Source organism: Corythoichthys intestinalis, chromosome 8 (genome assembly GCF_030265065.1).
Source record: "Corythoichthys intestinalis isolate RoL2023-P3 chromosome 8, ASM3026506v1, whole genome shotgun sequence".
Taxonomy (NCBI): domain Eukaryota; kingdom Metazoa; phylum Chordata; class Actinopteri; order Syngnathiformes; family Syngnathidae; genus Corythoichthys; species Corythoichthys intestinalis.
Genome location: NC_080402.1, coordinates 46,646,973 through 46,667,960, shown reverse-complemented (window position 1 = coordinate 46,667,960; position 20,988 = coordinate 46,646,973). Strand labels below are relative to the sequence as shown.

General features: G+C 40.2%; 1 protein-coding gene across 1 annotated transcript in view; it reads right to left on the bottom strand.

Moving 5' to 3' along the window:
- Positions 1–20,799, bottom strand: part of man2b1 (mannosidase, alpha, class 2B, member 1) — a 32,161-nt gene extending 11,362 nt beyond the window's left edge. Inside the window, exons 1-17 of the mRNA XM_057843384.1 lie at positions 20,663–20,799; positions 18,260–18,362; positions 17,943–18,116; positions 17,668–17,861; positions 12,303–12,435; positions 11,859–12,004; positions 9,623–9,822; positions 9,438–9,558; positions 9,297–9,375; positions 9,120–9,229; positions 7,233–7,340; positions 6,871–7,170; positions 6,287–6,384; positions 6,097–6,217; positions 3,647–3,765; positions 3,473–3,574; positions 3,209–3,296 (exon numbers count right to left, since the gene is read on the bottom strand). Of these exons, the coding sequence (XP_057699367.1) occupies positions 3,209–3,296; positions 3,473–3,574; positions 3,647–3,765; positions 6,097–6,217; positions 6,287–6,384; positions 6,871–7,170; positions 7,233–7,340; positions 9,120–9,229; positions 9,297–9,375; positions 9,438–9,558; positions 9,623–9,822; positions 11,859–12,004; positions 12,303–12,435; positions 17,668–17,861; positions 17,943–18,116; positions 18,260–18,362; positions 20,663–20,779 (2,313 nt within the window). The 5' untranslated portion in view covers positions 20,780–20,799. The remainder of the gene's footprint in view (positions 1–3,208; positions 3,297–3,472; positions 3,575–3,646; positions 3,766–6,096; positions 6,218–6,286; positions 6,385–6,870; positions 7,171–7,232; positions 7,341–9,119; positions 9,230–9,296; positions 9,376–9,437; positions 9,559–9,622; positions 9,823–11,858; positions 12,005–12,302; positions 12,436–17,667; positions 17,862–17,942; positions 18,117–18,259; positions 18,363–20,662) is intronic.
- Positions 20,800–20,988: the final 189 nt, after the last annotated feature.

Below are 20,988 nucleotides of genomic sequence, written 5' to 3'. Positions count from 1 at the left end.
GCCATGGTACCTCCTGCAGCCACTTTTCAGCAAAAGTCCTTTTTTTCGGTAGCTCCGGTGATGTCTCTGTCGTCTGTCTGTCTTTTGACGGGGGTGGGGGAACACGGAAATAATTACTCAGTGGGGCCCGCTTCTTTGACATTTTGAGAAGTGATTTTCTCGTGTCCGCCTCAAATACAGTGGTCAGCTAGGCCTGTCGCGATAACAAATATTAGTGTGTGATAATTATTCTCATAAATTGCGATATGCGATATTATTGCGCCCCCTCAATTTTTTTTCAACCAATTTACAATAATACAGTGAGAATACAGTATACATTCATAGATAAATTCAAAAATACCGTATTGGCCCGAATATAAGACGATGTTTTTTGCACTGAAATAAGATTGAAAAAGAGGAGGTCGTCTTATAACTGCGGCCTAAAAAAAAAAAAAAAAAAAAAAAAAAAAAACTGCAGCCTAGACATATACCCATTCACGACGCTTGATGGCGCCAGTCATCAATGAATCGAATGCTGAACGCGACTCGGGCGGCCAAAGCGAACCCCTGACACGAAGAAGAAAGTGGTAAGAAGGAAAAGAGAAGAAAATACCGGTAATAGAAGAGATAACCGAAAATGGAGAAACTTCGCGACAATTTGGAGAAAAGTGGGTCGAAGATTGGCCAGGTTAACCGGTGTTTGGCCATTCCTTACTACGCGGCGAAACGTCCTACACAATGCTCAGGGCGCTTGCATATGCATTCACACGCATGCGCACATCGGTTGGAAGCGGCGAGTACTCACTATTTTTGTTTTTATTTAGTTATTTAGAACCTTTTCACAGCCTCAAAGATACTTTTTGCATGTATTACCCTCTCATACTTTTAACCATTGTGTTTTTTTGTGTTAGCTTTGAAGCAGTTGACCACATTAGTCACGTAGCGTATTTAAACCGTCCTTATTTGACATAACTACATTTAAGTATTTTCTGCAGGCATTTCTTTAGTACGTTATTCCTGTATGCATCTAAACAAAACAAGTTTAGAGCACACGGTAGTAATTTAGGTGTCAAATTCGACTAATGTAGGACGTTTCGCCGATGTAGGACATTTTGGCAGAACACCGGCAGCTGAGGAGAAGTTATGACGCAAACTTCAAGTTGATGGTGATAAATGAGGCGGTGTCTTCAAACAACTGCAAAGCGGCTGTGAAATATGGTGTCACAGAGTGTAATGTACGGAGATGTAGAGCTCAAAAAGATCGCCTAAAAAATGCTCACAGTCAGAGAAAAGCTTTCCGTGGTCGTTTCTGTATAAAAATTAATTTGGTGTTCAAAAAGTCTTTTTTCAAACTTGAGTCTTGAAAAAGAGGGGGTCGTCTTATAATCGGGGTCGTCTTATATTCGGGCCAATACGGTACTTTTTAAGAAATCACAACTAAAAACAATAGACCATGCCTCTTAAGTAAAAAAAGACAACAATATTGATACCGCACAGCACCACAGAATAAAAAAAAATGTGTTAAAAAAAAAAGAAAAAAAAATTGCACTTAATAACTTAAGCATTTAGGCAAATGAAAACTTTTCCCCGTCATAGCTTCTGCAATGGTGTTCCATAGGGATGCAACGATACAGTTAAGTCACGGTTTGGTACGATTTTTGATACGGGGGTCACAATCTTCGATCCGATTCAATACATTTAATGCACTGTAAAAAAAAAATAACAATTAAATCTTTTGTTTCGTTTTTTGTTTTTGTTTTTTTTTTTGCTAGCAAGCAAAAATTAAATTGCCATCATATAAACATGTATTTTAGTGCATAATATTTACTGTATGTGCTTACTTCTTACTGATCTGAAAAATGTTTGTACAAAAGAGCTGAGAACAATCTTTACTGTTTGTAAAGTGAGGCAAGGCACACTGTTGATTGCTACAGCTTTCTTAACAGCTAAGTTTACTACATGAGCAAGACATCCTATTTGTTGTCCGAATCCATCTGTGTCACGTACTGAAATAACAATATTTGCAACATTATCTGTAGTCACTGGTATGGAATGATTTGGCCTTCTTAACTTCCATTCAGTCATGACAGTTTAGAATTCATCGATGTAGTATATTGACTACGTAACCCATAATCACTCTGTGCTCACGTAGCCAATGGCATGGAAAGTAGCACATCTAGTGCGCCATTTCATGATATCTAGTGTGTGCGCGCATTTAAAAAGTTAACAAGCGCCGCTGAAGTCACGTCTGCTCATTACTACACAACACCAGCATATGACACAGCGCTCTTAATTTCATTCAGCTGTTTATTGTCAAAGCGAGGTTGTTCGTAGCAGCCTAGTCGGTAACAATGTTTTGGCGGACTTCGTTGTAAATATCCGGCGTTGTGCCGAAAAACAGCCACCCGCGTGAAATGTCACTCCTGACGGGAGCGCCCACACGTCAACGACACCGGCGCGCTGTAGATGGTCCACAGTCACTCCGGAGCACTGATGCGGCCGGTATACGTTGAACAACAGGATATAATGGGAACGATTGGTTCCGGCGCTAGTTTTTGCCGGACTTGGAACGAAGATGCATTTAGCGCAGTTGGTAACGAGGAATCCGAACTTTTAACAGCACGTCTGCCGCACGCGCACGCACGTGCACGTGAGGCCATAAGTCGCAGCGGAAAAATTACCGCCTTCATTTTTATATATCACGCGATAAATGGAATTATTGCATATTGCGACAGGCTTATGGTCAGCCATTGGTACGCAAAAGCGTATGGAAGCCGTTGAGGGCCAGCGCGTTTGTCTATGTCCGGTACGCATGCGTGCATGCGGACCACTTATGTGCACCCCTGTTTATAACCCTTGTGTTCCACGTTATTGTGCATGTAGGACTTAGGTTAAACATTTTTGGGTTGATGGATGCCCACCATGGCCTGACAAGACAATGGTGTGTGCCGGTTGTGATGCAATGAGGTTCTGGGGCTTGAATACAATGAGAAGTTGGCAAAATGATCATGAAAAAACAAAGGACATCTTTGGCAAACAAATGCATTCTATGAAGAAACACATTGAAACAAATGCTACATTGGACAGAACTGAACCTTACTCGACTCAAACCGATTGATACCCGTTGATCAATGACGGCCAATGAAAGGATACAACATAAATGTCTTTTTAGGAAAACATCAAAAACAGAAATGCCGAATAACCCACAAGGAAAATGCATGCAAAGCACCTTGATAAAGGCACGGGAGTTGATGGGGTAGTAGTTCCCAGCAATGGGCTCCGACTGTTTTAGGTGCCAAGTAGGTCGGAAGTCTTTCCTGTAGTCACACAACAAAAGTAGTCACAATTAGCAAAATGAAACATGTCCGTTTGAAATTGATGGCGGCTTATCATTTTATCACACCATGTCAAACAGTTCCCAAGTGCCTTCTTTCTCGAGAAAAAAGACAAGTGATAGCTTAAGACATACTGTACTTTCAATTTGACCACGTACTTTCTCTGTAAAACTTCTCGCCCATTTGAGTCTGTGTAAAATATTCCTGAAGACTTGATGTCCGTGTCCAGTTGAGTGATCACCTCTTTCCCCAAGTCGTCACTGACAAAAAGAAGAAAATATATTTACGGTACAGAATTTTTACCAAGGACTCAAATCCAAGGTAAAACATACTCAATTGGAATTGGGCCCACGGTCCACTCCAGCTCCAGGACACGACTGTCTGCATGGAGACGAACCACTTGAGATGCCCAAGGTGCGAAACACTGCCTCACCTCCTGCATTACCGATGTCTGAGGATGGTATGAACATACTAATATAACTCTCACGCTAATGTATTAGCGTTACCCGACTTTTCAGGCATTGCCTCTAGAGACTTTTCTGCAGGCATACTCATGAAAGAAATGCCTGCCAAATAAATTACAATTTACTAAAGAAAAAAAATAAGTAAAACTAGTTTAAGTAGCAAAATTAGAAATTCTATCTATGAACTCTATATAGTGCGGTATGTTACAGTGAGGAAAATAAGTATTTAAACACCCTGTCATTTTGCAAGATCTCCAACTTCAAAATGGTGAAATTTTGACTTGTTCTTGAGACCGGAACCCACCTAATTTTACGACTAAATTCATATCTAAGACATTGGCGACTCCAAATTACGAAAGAATTGTTTTCATCATTACAGTACGTGTTGGTCGAGCATGACGGCAGAGTTCAATTACTTGACATCCAGTAAGGAAAATAAGTATTTGAACACCCTGTGATTTTGCATGTTCTCCTACTTGAAAATGATAGGTGGGTTTGAAATTTTCATGGTAGGTGCTTGTCCAATGTGAGAGACAATCTAAAAAAAATTCAGAAATCACAGTGTATGATTTAAAAAAAAAAAAAAAATTCTTATTATACTGCTGCAAATAAGTATTTGAACACCGGTCTATTAGCTAGAATTGTGAGCCTCAAAGACCTGATAAAAGCCTTAAAATGTCCACCTCCATTCCACTTATTCTCCTAAATAAGTGGAGGTTGACTTTTTGACCTGTTTGAGGCGGTTAGCTACATATATATACCTGTCCACACCATACACCCCAGAGAGCTGTCCAAAGACACCAGAGACAGAATTGTAGACCTCTACAAGGCTCAAAAGAGTTACAGGGCAATTGACCTGTAGCAAGAGCAACTTGGTGATATAAGATCCATCGTTGGAGCAATTAAAAAAAAAATGAAAGAAGCTAAACATGACTGTCAATCTCCCTCGGACTGGGGCTCCATGCAAGATCTATTTCGTAGGGTCTCAATGATCTTCAGAATTGAGAGGAATCAGCCAAGAACTACACAGGAGGAGCTGGTCAATGAACTGAAAGGACAATTTCCAAGGTTACTCTTGGTAATACACTAAGACGTCATGATTTAAAATCATGCATGGCACGGACGGTTCCCCTACTTAAACCAGCATATGTCAGGACCTGTTTTAAGTTTGCCAATGACCATTTGGATGATCTAGAGGAGTCATGGAAGAAAGTCATGTGGTCATATGAAATCAAAATAGAACCTTTTTGGTCTTAATTCCACTCATAGTGTTTGGAGGAAGAAGAATGATGAGTACCATGCCAAGAACACCATCTCTACTGTGAAGCATGAGGGTGGTAGCATTATACTTTGGGGGTGTTTTTCTGCACGTGGGACTGGACAACTGCACTGTATTAAGGAAAGGGTGACCAGAGCCATGTATTGTGAGATTTTGGGGAATTTAGAGCATTGAAAATGGGTCGTGACTGGGTCTTCCAACATGACAATGGCCCAAAGCAGAGAACCAGAATAACCAAGGGGTGACTTTGTAAAAAGCATATCAAGGTTCTGGAGGGACCTAGCTAGTCTCCAGACCAAAACCAAATAGAAATTTTTTAGAGGAAGCTCAAAATCTGTGCTTCTCAGTGACAGTCCAGAAACCTGATTGATCTGGAGAAGATCTGTGTGGAGCAGTGGTGCAAAATCCCTGCTGCAGTGTGTGCAAACTTGGTGAAAGTTTACAGGAAACGTTTGACCTCTGTAATTGTAAACAAAGTCTACTGTAGCAAATATTGACATTGATTTTCTCAGGTGTTCAAATACTTATTTGCAGCAGTATAACACAAATACGTTGTTAAAAAAAAACATACACTGTGATTCCTGAATTTTTTTTTTTAGATGATTGTTTCTCAAAGTGGACAATCACCTACCATGAAAAGTTTAGCCCACCTATCATTTCCAAGTGGGAGAACACGCAAAATCACAGTGTTCAAATACTTATTTTCCTCACTGGATGTCAAGTAATTGAACACTGCCGCCATGCTGCACCAACACGTACTGTAATGATGAAAACAATTCTTTCGTAATTTGGAGTCGCCAATGTCTTAGATATGAATTTAGTCGTAAAATTAGGTGGGTTTGGGTCTTAAGAACAAGTTCCGTTTTGAGGAAATATTTGAATAATAGTCAAATTGCCTTTTGAAATTGCCCATTCAAAATAAAATGAGAAATCGCCTTTTTGAAACTTTCTTGTAGGTCTACTTGGTAAGTATTTCTACCATATTCATGTTGCTAAGGCCAAGTAGCTTTAGCTTTTTCAACTGTGCAACATTTCTTACCCGTATACTCTCTGTCTTGGCTGTCTTACTGATAACAAACGGTGTGGAGGAGTTGGGTCGGAAGATGTACGCCCCTGAGGGCTGGTTGCTCTTTGAGTTGTTGCCATCGCTGGCATTATACCTGCATTCATGTGACACAAATATTAACACATGTATTTAACAATATTGATGATGATCTTTGGAGACTTACCAGAAGAAGTTCTGTGTCAGGCTGATGCTTTGCTTTGTCTCCAAGTTGTCTAGGCCGCTAAGGAGTCCCGTCTCGGGGTCAAATGTGACTCGTAGATACTGGACATGTCAGAAAACAAGTTGAATGGTCTTGGATGGGATTACTAGAATTACCGTAAGCAGGCATCCAATACTTGACAGGGGTCACATTGGTAAGGTAATTTGTAGTTACTGTTTCACATTAAGCCTGCAACAATTCTAGCTTGGAGCCATATCCAAAATGTGCACCTGTTGCTTTCATTCCTTTAAAATTAATAGTGCCTGACTAACAAACACTTTGCTGTTCCAGAGAGAAAGAAATGAGTCAAGAACCATGCTTGCTCTGCCGGGAAAGTCAGTGAGCGCTGATTTATCTAACATAGGCACACCCCCTTTTTCCAACCGATAGATAAATAAGAAATACAAGTCAAGGAACAAGAAAATTCAAGAAAAAAATGGTCAAAAACCAAAAAAACATCCGAGTCAAGAGCCATCTAAAATCTTTTTAACAACCACACGGATCAGTGCCGCCTCCGAGTCATGCCCAACATTCTAGTGATTCTTTACCTTGTTCCAGATGGATTTGGGTGCACCATACTGCGTGGAGACCGGTGGAGGTCCATCCTGGAGCAGGGACACCGAGTAGGTGCTGAAGCCTAACGGAGGGGCGCGGGCTTGGAAGAGGAGCTCGTTGACAGCAAAGCCACGATTTCTCCTCACGTTCCGTGTGGATGGTGAGACCGGCACCACCTCGCAGTCGACAGACTTGCCGTCAGCATCGGATATCATATATGTCGAACCGTTTACCGGAAGCCTGACGGGCCACGAGATGGGCCGAGCGAGGGGGTTGAAGATGTTTACGGAAAACTGTGGAAGGAAGTGTTGCATCAGAAACTTTAACGGTAATATATTTTAAGTGCAATTTTTACCTTCTTGCTTGATTCGCTGATAGGACAGACGCTGATGTTGAGGCCGTCGCAGTACACTCGCTTGGCGGTCGAACCGCTCAAAGCAGCGAGACTGTTGCTAACCACAACCTGGCGATGGGAAGAAAAATGAATTCACACAGTTTGTGCAAAATTGACGCATCAGCGAAATAATGGTAAGTCAACTGGGGCGAAAGCTTCAAATGTACACATTTGGTGCTTTAGCATGCATGAAATATATCCCAGAAATGAACCCAATTGAGAATTTTGACTCATGTACAGTGGGGCAAATAAGTATTTAGTCAACCACCAAATGTGCAAGTTCTCCTACTTGAAAAGATTAGAGAGGCCTGTAATTGTCAACAGGGGTAAACCTCAACCATGAGAGACAGAATGTAGGGGAAAAAACAGAAAATCACATTGTTTGATTTTTAAAGAATTTATTTCCAAATTAGAGTGGAAAATAAGTATTTGGTCACCAACAAACAAGGCTGTCAAAGAGGTCTAACTTCTTCTAATGAGGTCTAACGAGGCTCCGCTCGTTACCTGTATTAATGGCACCTGTTTTAACTCATTATCGGTATAAAAGACACCTGTCCACAACCTCAGTCAGTCACACTCCAAACTCCACTATGGCCAAGACCAAAGAGCTGTCGGAGGACACCAGAGACAAAATTGTAGACCTGCACCAGGCTGGGAAGACTGAACCTGCAATAGGTAAAACACTTGGTGTAAAGAAATCAACTGTGGGAGCAATTATTAGAAAATGGAAAACATACAAGACCACTGATAATCTCCCTCGATCTGGGGCTCCATGCAAGAGCTCACCCCGTGGCGTCAAAATGATAACATGAACGGTGAGCAAAAATCCCAGAACCACACGGGGGGACCTAGTGAATGACCTACAGAGAGCTGGGACCACAGTAACAAAGGCTACTATCAGTAACACAATGCGCCGCCAGGGACTCAAATCCTGCACTGCCAGACGTGTCCCCCTGCTGAAGCCAATACATGTCCAAGCCTGTCTGCGGTTTGCTAGAGAGCATTTGGATGATCCAGAAGAGAACTGGGAGAATGTGTTATGGTCAGATGAAACCAAAATAGAACTTTTTGGTAGAAACACAGGTTCTCGTGTTTGGAGGAGAAAGAATACTGAATTGCATCCGAAGAACACCATACCCACTGTGAAGCATGGGGTGGAAACATCATGCTTTGGGGCTGTTTTTCTGCAAAGGGAACAGGACGACTGATCTGTGTGTAAAGGAAAGAATGAATGGGGCCATGTATCGAGAGATTTTGAGTGACGATCTCCTTCCATCAGCAAGGGCATTGAAGATGAGACGTGGCTGGGTCTTTCAGCATGACAATGATCCCAAACACACAGCCAGGGCAACAAAGGAGTGGCTTTGTAAGAAGCATTTCAAGGTCCTGGAGTGGCCTAGCCAGTCTCCAGATCTCAACCCCATAGAAAATCTGTGGAGGGAGTTGAAAGTCCGTGTTGCCCAATGACAGCCCCAAAACATCACTGCTCTAGAGGAGATCTGCATGGAGGAATGGGCCAAAATACCAGCAACAGTGTGTGAAAATCTTGTGAACGGTTACAGAAAATGTTTGGCCTCCGTTATTGCAAACAAAGGGTACATAACACAAATACTTATTTTCCACCATAATTTGCAAATAAATTCTTTAAAAATCAAACAATGTGATTTTTCTGTTTTTTTCCCCACATTCTGTCTCTCATGGTTGAGGTTTACCCATGCTGACAATTACAGGCCTCTCTAATATTTTCAAGTGGGAGAACTTGCACAATTAGTGGTTGACGAAACACTTATTTGCCCCACTGTATGTATGGTTGGAAAGATATGCCTGATTGAGTGAAGTCTAAAGTACCTTGCATTGTTCCCAGCCGTCTGCAAGTCTCCTGGCATAGTCATTGGCGACATGCTGTTTCTCCGTGCCTGATACGGCATCGTGGTGCTGAGCTACTGCCATGGCTTTCTCTGGACCAGAGAGAACTTGCTGTCATGGTTCGATTCTACGTAAGTTCAGGAAATTAATATTACTCACTAAAGGTGAAACTATCGCCCTTGCCGAAGGGTCCCCTTGTGGAGTTTTCCCCACCCAGAACTTCCAGCTGCTTACACGTCTAAACAAAGACCATTTTGTTGTTTTTCTTTATAGAGTTTGAAGACTCATGAGCTAACCCACCTGTAAGTTGCTATTGCTAAGCCTCTCGTAGCGTTTTAATGCTGGTCTGCTGCTGAAATAGCCTGTCCAGAAATCATGGGCATCGTCTGCATATGGGAAGAAGTCATCTGTTTTCAAGGCCCTGTGTGTGAGACCAAAAACGATTCTAAACTGTTGCTACTTGTGGACTAGCTTTTGGGTCCTACCAGGATAGGTTAGCCCTGTGCAGCTCTTGGAGGTAGCAAGATGGCGTGGAGTAGAGGACATTGACCCGACTTCCATTGGACTGCCGGGCATTAACGTAGTGGATAAGCTTGTCCAGGTTCTTGTACCACAGGTTGGCGTTTTCGTATTGGAAGTCCGAGCCCATGGTCATAATGATGTGATTGGACTTGTACACAAGAGACTGAAACAGGAGAAAGACCAAATCAGTTAAAGGGTTCTCAGTTATGTGCTTTTTTGGTGGGGGAGGGCAGTTAAACAGGGGTCTACAAGCCATAGCTTAGGGATCAGAAAAATGAATTTAAAAAATCCAATAATTATTGGAAAAAGTGCATCCATTCCAAAAAAGCAACATACTGGATAAATTAATCCTCCCATCTTTATCTTTGGGGCGAAATATTGCTGCCTTATCACATTTATCTGACATAATTTGACATTTTTTCCCCTCTTCGGAATATAGTTTTATATTTTTGAGAGACAAAAAAAAAAACAACATTTTACAGAATTGAAGTCAGAATTATAAGACATGAGCAGAATTTAGTAATTCTTTTTATTAGCTTATTTTTTTACAACCATCATTAACAGTGGCGATTGCTTAAGACTCCGAGAGAAGCTCAAATTCACCCAAAGTGTAAAAAAAAAAAAAAAAAATAAAAAAATAAGTGATCAAATGTATACTGTTGTATGTACTAGTACTAGGGCTGTCAAACGATTAAAATTTTTAATCGAGTTAATTACAGCTTAAAAATTAATTAATCGTAATTAATCGCAATTCAAACCATCTATAAAATATGCCATATTTTTCTATAAATTATTTTTGGAATGGAAAGGTAAGACACAAGATGGATATATACATTCAACATGCGGTACATAAGGACTGTATTTGTTTAATGTAACAATAAATCAACAAGATGGCATTAACATTATTAACATTCTGTTAAAGCGATCCATGGATAGAAAGACTTGTAGTTCTTAAAAGAAAAATGTTAGTACAATTTATAGAAATTCTATATTAAAACCCCTCTTAATGTTTTTGTTTTAATGAAATTTGTAAAATTTTCAATCAAAAAATAAACTAGTAGCCCGCCATTGTTGATGTCAATAATTACTTACACAATGCTCATGGGTGCTGAAGTCTATAAAATCAGTCGCACCCAAGCGCCAGCAGAGGGCGGCAAAACTCCATAAAACACAATTAACAAGTGAGCGTTTCACTGCCCTCGCCATGTCAGAAGGAAATTTGATTAAGTGGGATGGAGCACACACAAATCAGCAATGTGAGGTGCAGAACCCAGTATTATGTGTGGATCCTATTCTATGCAGCCTGATCGCTACTCCTGGCACCGATAATTCCCTACTTGAGTGTGCCGAATTGCACCCAGTCATACGTAAATCCCATCAGACGTATGACAGTCCTGCAGGCAAGCGGAAATTCTGCATGGGGGCTGCCTCTCTGAGGCCAATCCGGGGGGCGAGCAGTACACCCATCCTCTCGCAGCTCCAGCAAGGGGGCCGCCGTCATCCCCCCGGGATCCAGGGTGGTCCCCTGGACCATCCCCGCCCTCATCTACCTGCCTACAGGGAAGGGATGACGGGACGCGCCACCGCCTCCCACACCTTCCCCCACCATTATGGTATTATGTTATGTCTGTATTAGTGTTTTTAAAGTACTATGGAAAGAAGTGAAGCCTTGGAAATAGCAAAGCAAAGCATAAAAATTTTAATGTTACCAAATAAATTATGGTAAGTACAAATGTATATTTTTAACAATGCAAAGCCCCATATACTGTAACTAGAAACTGCCATTTCTGGAGAAATTACTCTGGGGCTTTGGTGCATGGAGATACAGTTCTTAGCCCCGCCCAGGTTGGTTCGGGGACATTTCGGGGACAATATCAGGTCACTTCCTGTTAATTTAGGGACCTTTGGGGGACACGTCCTGGTCATATCAGGTCATCTGGGGACATTTGGGGGACGTGTCCTGGTCATATCAGGTCATTCGGGGACATTTGGGGGGGCACTTTAAAATGTTTCAATATACAGACGTTACTTTTTTCCTCTAAATATCATATAATTACAATATTAAAAAAATAAAATTATAAGCAATTTTTAAATTCTTTTGCATACATAAAAGTTTAGTTTGAAAGAAGATTAGCCTTAGTAAATACATTATCTCCTCTGTGAGGACTCCCTGCACCCAAACTTTTTGTTGGGACTCACCTGACTGTTTGCAATGTTGAGAAAGCGCTCAACCACGTCATCCACGTTGTAGTCCTCCAGGTCAGGATCATCCTTGATTGGTGGGTCATCACAGGACTGGTCCCAGCAAAAGTCCATGGGGGGGTTGTATCCATTGGGAAGAATCCCTATCAGACAGTGGTGTAAAATTTCTTTTCATCCCAGGCTACAAACTCACTGAGACCAAGGCAAGACAAGGACTTTTGTGAATCAAGACCAAGAACAAGACATGCCAAGACCATGACCAAAGAAGTCCATGTTAAAAATTTAAAAAGGCATTTAAAAAAAATTACATCATGATGGTGGCAGTTATTTACAGGGGCAGTGGAAATTTATTAACACAAATTTTGAATGATTTCACCTCGTGTGACTAAACTATCATGGAAGGCTGGATCTTGCCCGCAAGCTGTGAATTTGATACATTACCAGTAAAAAGGTCCGCCATTGGGGGAGTGAGACTGTCAGATGCCCTCCACAGCAGCTCCTGCTCCTTGGCCATCATCCGCCGGTATCGGTCCTGGTAGTCCACCCGCCCGAAGAAAAAGCCGTCGAAACCCATCTGGAAAAGGACCAGTATTGACTTTATAATAGTCCTGCAACGATTAATCGATAAACTCCAGTAATCGATTGGAAAAAAAGATTCAAATTAAATTTTGCTGCTTCAAGTATTCGTTTAATTAATGTGGCGTTGTAATGGTTTATTTTGAAAGTGTTTGCATTTAATTTTATTGATTTGGGTGGATACACTGCCCTCTTGTCTGCCTTATTTCACATGGGTGAATCCAGCTGCTCCTTGTTAAGACCAACATAAGCTTTTGTGTGTTTGTTTATATTTAGCTGTTTTTGTGGGAATATGTGTCTGTACCATTTAAGAGCATTGTAAAAAAAACGTTTGCATTTTATTGCATTTAAGCTAGCAGAATTTCACTATGTAAGTTAGCCAATTGTTCTTTTGGTGAATGGTAAATGGTGTTATACTTGTACAGCACTTTTCCACCTTTTGTTGTACATAGATCCTCATTTGTTTACTTTTTTATACTGTTTGAGGCTGAGCTCAGGTATTTTAATTTTTCATGTTCCTTATCAGATTACTCAATTATTCAAATTAACTAGTTCATCGATTAATCAACTACTAAAATAATCGATAGTGCAGCCCATCTTTATGAGATGTACTTTTGCTCAAATTGAGACCTTATTTATTGCGTTTAACTTTGTAATCGCTACTGACTTATGGATATCATCTGAAAACACTTTGAGGTACCTAGTCTGTAGTTTGTGGATAAATTGTGTGGGGTCGCAATGCATATATAACTTTAAAAGGTATGCCTTAATGAGTATGAGCCAAGTGAATTTGTTCTGTGTTCCAGGGAAATAGGACAAATTTGTATTGAATATAATAATAAATTATATATATATTTAAAATATATATATATATATATTGGTATGTGAAGTAAAGGTATTGTTTTCGTCAGCTAGGGGTCACCCTCCTGCATTTTACACCATAGTACAGTGGTGTCTCTCTTTACAAAATTAATTAGTTCTGAAAGTAGTTTCGTAAACTGGAATCTCCATAAGTACAGACGAGTTTTCCATGTAAATGCCCTGATCCGTTCCAAGCCCCCCAAAATTCAGACATAAATCTCTCATAAACCTTGTACCAAATGTTACATGCTTTGATGCATTTTTATGCTTCATAAAAGACGAAAGTTGAGAGTTATGCATAATGTAAAATACAAAGAATAAAAGTTAATACATTCATATAAAGCTGTCAGAACTCAAGGGGCGAATAAAGAGGACTCTGGGATACACACATACAGTAGAGGTCCCTCTTAACCAATCGGATGCTATGAGGATGATAGGCAACAGCCAATGGCAGAGCAGCTATAATTATGTTGCACTCAGTAAACTCTGGGAGGTGCGAGTAGCAGCCCATACTGTATTTTTGCCTTTCCTATCCTGATTTTTTTTTTTCCGTAACAAGAGGCAATATTTTCCATTTGAGGTGTGTCGTAACCTGAAAATTCTGTATGTAGAGACATGTTAGTAGAGGTACCACTATATCTGTGAATTTGAATATCCACAGTTTGAAAAGGTGGAGCATGGTGAGTGATGTGGTTGTCTTCAAACAAGAGTGTAACGTCTAATTAAACTAACGTCTAATTGGCTAACCTTTCCCAGTCTGCATATTTACTGAGTGTCTAGGAATTATTTATAATCACAAAATAATAGTACATTCTAAACAGTAGTGTCAGCCTATGTAGTCTGTGTCACCTATTTTTTAGCTTTTATTTCAAAGAAAAAAAAAAGACAATCATAAATTGATTTCACTGTGGAAAGTGATGTTGCGTGTGTCTAAATTCGACCACGTGTGTCTGTGTGCATGCATGTAGGTGGATATGTGTGTCTGCAGGCATGTGTTCGCATGTGCCTGTGTATACGCACAGGGAAAGCTATTGGAAGTGACCATGAAAAAATATAAAGGCAGAAAAGTTGTCCTGGACATTTCTCAGGAAATCATGAGCTGTGGGTATGACATCATGTGACAATTATTTTTATTATGCATAAGGAGGGACAGGAGTTCATGTAAAAGGAGGCTTAACGTTGTGGGATCAAAAAGGGAAAACAAACTGAAGCTCCCAACCAGAGGTTGCGCTAGACTTTTTCGTTGTCTGTCATTTTGACTGACAGTGTCATAAAAATCCGGTCATAATCTATTTTTACCCGTCACTTACATTTTTAAAATGATAATAATGACATATTCAATAGTATTTAGTTTTCATTAATTTTTAATTAATATTCTGTCCGAACAAGCTTAACAAGAGGCAAACAGACAGCGGAGTGCACCAATCAGCGACGGGCAGACGTGCCGTTAGCAAAGCGACGAGGGCAGGACGAGGGACTTGCGCGCGGAAGTAAACATACGAGGAGAACGGAGTTTATTCAACATGGCTAGCGCGAGACTGACTGTTGTCAATGACTCGTGTCGATGTGTTTTAGCTCATTTAAAACTGAATTTACCGCGGATTGGAAAATATTCTCGGCTCTCCCGTTCGCCATCCGTGTTATAGTAGAGACGACTTTCGGCGCGCAAGAGTGACGTTGCTCGTGAGGAACACGTCACGCAAATAAACAAATCTGATTTGTCGATTGATTTTGTACCTACTCGAGAGGCTGTGTCCCAGACTTTTCTCTCAGTGTTTGAAAAATACAGGCAGAACAGTCTGGCCGTGCCAGGCAAACACTCAGTTGCCTTGACATTTTTCCGAGTAAGGCCAACGACGTCATGCATCAAGAGAGACAATAGTAGTGATGCACGATAATACATTTTTCAACCGATAACGATAACCGGTAATTTCCTCCTCATTCCAACAGATAACCGATAATGTCAAGCCGATAATTCTATTAAAAGATTTATGTAAAATTTTAAAGTATACACAAAATAAAATATTACTGTGCAAAAATAAAATTTATTGCTCTTTTTTTCAACATAAAATATGAACAAGTATTCAATTCCAACATCTAAATAATGACAGATTGTCTGACATTGTGTAATGGTAAACTTTTGGCAACAATTACTTACAGAGTAAATACCTAAGTTGGACAAAAATGCCTTTAAAAGTAAGCCATTCCTAACATATATAACATTAATACACTGCAAAACACACCTCCTTAAAACTAGTCAGTTTTAAGTGTAAATCTATTGGAAATAAGTGAAATTATCTGCCAGCGCTTCAAGTGTATTTGTCTCAGATTTCTTGGAAGAAAAATAGCTAGCTGAAAATAATCTTAACAGCCTTATTTTAAGCAATAGATTATTATACTTAATCCTAAAAAAAAAACTTGAAGAAAAGATTTTGAATAATATTTGTGGCTACAAAATGTTATTGTTATTTCATTACAACAGGAATGTGCATATTTAAATTGATAAGTGTTAATAAGTGCCAATAAGTTTTGATTACCTACTGTGACTGTAATTGAGCAGACAAATAATTTAAATCAATTTGAAAAGTGATTGCTAATGTTATATGCTTTATTGCGCACTGTGAAAATGATTAACTCGAAGAGCGAGATGTCATGTACCCATTCTGCAGCGCTTTGTTTACATTTGCGGCACTCACGACATGTGCTTTACAGCAGCTAAACTGATACACGGCAGTACTATTTTGGATGGAGTTGGAGCTCGCATCTCCGTGCGTGTTGTTTTGTGCCTGAGTTTTGTTAAACCGAAAATAAAGGCAGCGTTACAAAGTCATCTGACCGCTCGTCATTTTACATACTGAATGCATTATTGACTGGCTGACTTCGTTTTCTCCATGTTTAAATTATCATCTAACCTAACCACTGTGCCGTCATGATAAGCTTGCTTACTGGACATCACTTTTTTCAAATATCCGTGGTGAAAATGTGATTGGCATGTTTTTCATGAAGAATGGTGGTCGTAGGGGTTTGGCTCTCGGGTCATTTCGGTTAAAAAAAATCGTGTCTCGTCTCGGCGGCTACGTTTGTATCGGATAATCCGCCCGCACCGGCCTGTTCGCCGCGGCGTAATCGGGGCCTGGCTCTGCTCGCACGCAGTGGGGGAACACTCGAGAAACCGGAGTATTCGCTGGAGGTCCTGAAGCCGGGGAACCGGGCTCTGCCCGCCCCGCCAACGGCCTCCAGTCGTGCCGGTGTTTAGCCTTAGATGCGAGTTTACCACCCATCTTGGGCTGCTTTCCCAAACAACACGACTCTGTATTGTCACAAGCCCTGTAGTTTAGCTTGTGTTTACAATAACTTTAGCATTCCCGCTAGCAGCAGCCTCGTATTCGTTCCAAAAATCTTTGTGATGCAGTTTTAAATGAATGCTGGGTTAGTGCTTTTGAATGAGGACGCTTTCTTTCGGCCTCGTGGAACTTCTGCGGTACATGTTTCGCAGATGGTGAGAGCTTCGTTTTTCAGTAACAGCCGCCATGATATTCAACTATTTCTTGTCGTGTAACTCCGCCTCCTCAACCCCTCCTCCCTCAGGGGCTTCAGAGAGGGGAGGGGTTGAGGAGGCGGCGTGCTGAATTCTTCGGTTGTGCACATTTGGAGGCTAAATCAAGTATATAATTATCGGATTGCATTATCGGTCGAATTTTTTTAATTATCTGGATTATCTGTGTGACTTCATAATTGCCATTTTCGGCCGATAATTATTGGCGACCGATATTATCGTGTATCTTTAGACAATAGCAAATTAATATACTCACTCGCCACCCTGTGGTCTGGGGTGTGAATTGCAACCTGTCAAAATGACGGATGGACTTCAGTTTTTTCCGTCACCGTTTTAAAAAACCGGTCAACGACGGAAAATATTCGGTTAACGCGACCCCTGCTCCCAACTCAACTGCTGTCTACAAATTACAAGCCAATCAAATCTTCCCCTTTTTCATATGCAACCGGTCTGGTGGCGATGTCACTGTGCTCACTCTCATTCTCGCCCCACCTGGAGAATGAACCTGCACCGCCATCACCTCATGCACCGAGAGCCGGGTGAGCTGACTGCTCTAAGCCTGGCAGCTGCTTTTTGCACCGGGAGTGGGGCATTCCTAACTTGTGCAGCGTCTGCTTGAATTTGTTACACATACTTGGCTAATACTTCTCTGGTTATCCTACTGTATGTGCCGAATAAAGGCAAGAATATGGTACTCATAAGTATATTGCTCAGAATTGGAAAATTTGGCAACATATTCGACATCTCAGTACAATGCCTTTTTCATTTGGATAACACTGTACTCAGAAAAGAACAGTGGGAAGCGAGATCTACCTGCGCAAAGATGGAGGCGTGTTCACGAGCGTGTCCAAACGGGTCAATATGCCAAGCCACCCGTGGCCTGCCACAAGGCCCGAATGTCTGGTTAAGGAACCTGAGGCCCAGAGTCATCTGGTCAATAACGGCACTGTAGTGGGTGGTGGCCTCATCGCTCATGCACCAGCCACCATTGACGAACTCTAGTCGGCCTGAAAGGGGGTAGGATACACAAATGAGGCGGGGTCAGTTCAACAAGTTGAAATGGTTCAGGAAATGGTAGGATGATGGACCTTGGTTGACAAGCTGCTTGACCGTTTGCTGCATGTCAGTGCTCTGGCGGCGCCACCATCGGTAGAAGAAGGCCATTTCCACATATATGAACCTGCGGTCGGGGTTCTTTAGAAGCTCATCCACGACAGAGTCCAGGATGTACTGCACGCCGGCGTGCTGGATGTCATTACGGTCTACAAATGGACAAGGACGGCAGGAAAACAGAAAAACAATTACATGAGAAATACTGATGATTACACAGTGTACAATAAACATTTTATTGTTGTTTTTATAAGCATACTTGGGTATGTGTGTGCGTGTGTGTGTGTGTTCTGACCTCCATAGAAATACTGGTCCACAGTCTTGAGCCAGCCAACGTCATCATGCGTGTGTGGAACCAGGTGGACATTCAGCATAGCAGTGTTGGTAGTGTGACAAGACTACACACAGAAAAACGCCATGAATGTACACACACGTACAAGCTGAATGGAAACAACTAATGTAGGTATAAACAGGTCTTAAAAAGATGAATTGACTATTGAAATAGGAAAGATTTAATTGATAACGGATTAGTTGTTGGCTAAATGACAATTGATTATCAAATTAATTGATATTTTCGATAATTGGTTATATGTTACATTGTTACATACATTGTTAACCGACAAACTGTCTGAATCCTTTTTTTGAGCCACTGAATAGTAAATATTGTTTTTTGTTTTTTTTTAACTTCCAAATTATTTAAGGTTTTTTTTTTTTTTTTTTACACTTCTGATTTTTTTTTTTTTTTTTTTTAAAGCAGCAAATATTCTCTTTTTTATTATTTTTTTATTTTAAGTTTTTAACTTATTTTTTACCCATTGTTTTTACGAAACAACATTGGGAAAAACTGAATTTTTTTCAACATTAAACAAATCAGTTAAAAAACACAAACGAGAATGCAATAAATCATAGACTTCATTATGATTGACGGGTCAGACTCGACCTTCACCGCGCAATGCCTTTTAGGAAGGAGCCGCCCTGAAGTCCGCTTCAGTTATTCCCAGTCGGTCGCCGAGTAAAAACATGCAGGATTTGAACACGCTGGATTTAAAAAGTACGAAAGCTGTACCACATACAAGTAAGAAGGATTGTCTCAGGAGTGATTCGTTCGAGGATTCAAGGTAATTATTATATTTTTCGTACCATGCATGCATTTTGAAACGTTGTGAAAAAAATCAATGGGAGAATGGGAAGTGTTACGGCATTGGCGTCATTCTTCGACATATTTACATAAAATAGATGCGTAACTGCCCGTTTTTTTGCTCTTATAATAAAGAATCGGATTTTTTAACGTTCATATCTAAAAAGAATTCGGGGATTTAAGCATTTATTCACAAGAATTTTCAACGGAAAAAGCTGTTTACAAATGGCGGCCGCCGCATTGACTAACAGACTAGCCTCGTACTTCGATATATTTACGTAAAATAAATGCGTAAATACCCGTTTTTTTGCTCTTTTAACAAAGAATCGAGACTGTTTTACGTTCATATCTATAAAGAATTTGGGGATTTAAGCATTTTTTCACAAGAATTTTCAATGGGAAAAGCTCTTTGTGATTCCACTCGGTCAGCTTCAACAGCCACGCCAACAATGCAGGCCCCCTATTAATCGGCCCCGTACCCCGCGTCCCGTCCGTCAATACTCAATAGTTATGAAGTCTATTAATAAATATTCATTGTTTATTTTAAATTGCTTAAAAAACATTTTCCTATGTAGTTCTAGATGAAAGCAGATGATTATCTTTGTTATCAATAGAAATGAGATATTTACAAACATCTGCCTTTGCTTTGGAAATCAACGATACATTTGCATAGTTCCATAATATTCATTGTCCAACTTTTTTCCAACAGTTTTTAGTTCCAATGCACATTCCAGCAAAATCTAAACCTCGGAGTCATAAAACTTTGTCATTCAGCAAGTCACGAAACATTTGGTTTATGAGCCCATTTGTTGACAGATTAAGAAAAAAAAAAGGGAAAAAAAGAATGATTTGTCGACTACAAAAATAGTTTGTGGCAGGCCTAGATTAAACACACAAGGAATTTGAGCAAAAAATACACTACAGTCAGTGTACTCTGACTAATCAAACTTTGTGATTGGATAATCTATGTTGTTTTATTTGATATGGAGTAGTAGGGTAAAGGTCACCCTTCTCTTCAGACTGTCTCTCTAGCGAGCTATTTCATAATTTGACGTTAAATATTGTACATTTAATCTCGTAGGGGTTTTGTTGTTGTAAATGAAAGTTCGAAATGAATTTTTAATCAATCAATCAATCGATACAAAGGAGGGTGCAGTAGTACAGATCAATGTCAGAATTCTACAAATGGTTACTGTATTTCCTTTGGGCACAACAAGAACGTATTGAGCCCAATTTAAAAGTAAATTCATTCTTAATAACATTAATTCCATCGCCTCAAAAAATTTAAAGAATTAATTTATAAATTTGATGTGTGGTGGTTACGAAAAAATATATAAAACAGCATAAGATACCAATTTTAACTGGATGAATGTGCTGTATTAAAATACTATGCTAAAAATAGGGGTTTTATGCAAAATCTGTTCGTCTACAGATAATATACAGATAATAAATAAATAAAATTCTCGTTGAAAAGTAAACGTTGTTAATTATTTTCCATATCGCATTTCTGTTAACTTAACACAGTGAGACATCAATGAAAAGTGTCAAACTGCGTCATACCTGATAGCCGCATTTATTTTCGTGTTGTTTTTCGTGGTGGTCGACTGGGGCGCTCAATGAAGTTTCACCGAGGATGAGGAACATGAGCGAAAAGAGCCACCAGCAGCTCGACGCCATGTCTGCAAATAAAACTGAAAGTCATGTGACAGGTGTTTATGTTCCGAGTGTCACGTGGCATTTTTTCCAATCTAAGTTGGCGGCCCTCAGTTTTGTCTGTCAGGCTCTGTCAATGCTCCAAATGCACGAGCAAACTTATATGTTTTATGCTATAGAGTGGATTTTTCTTTTTACATTTCCAAATCTTCAAAGATATAAATAAATAAAGA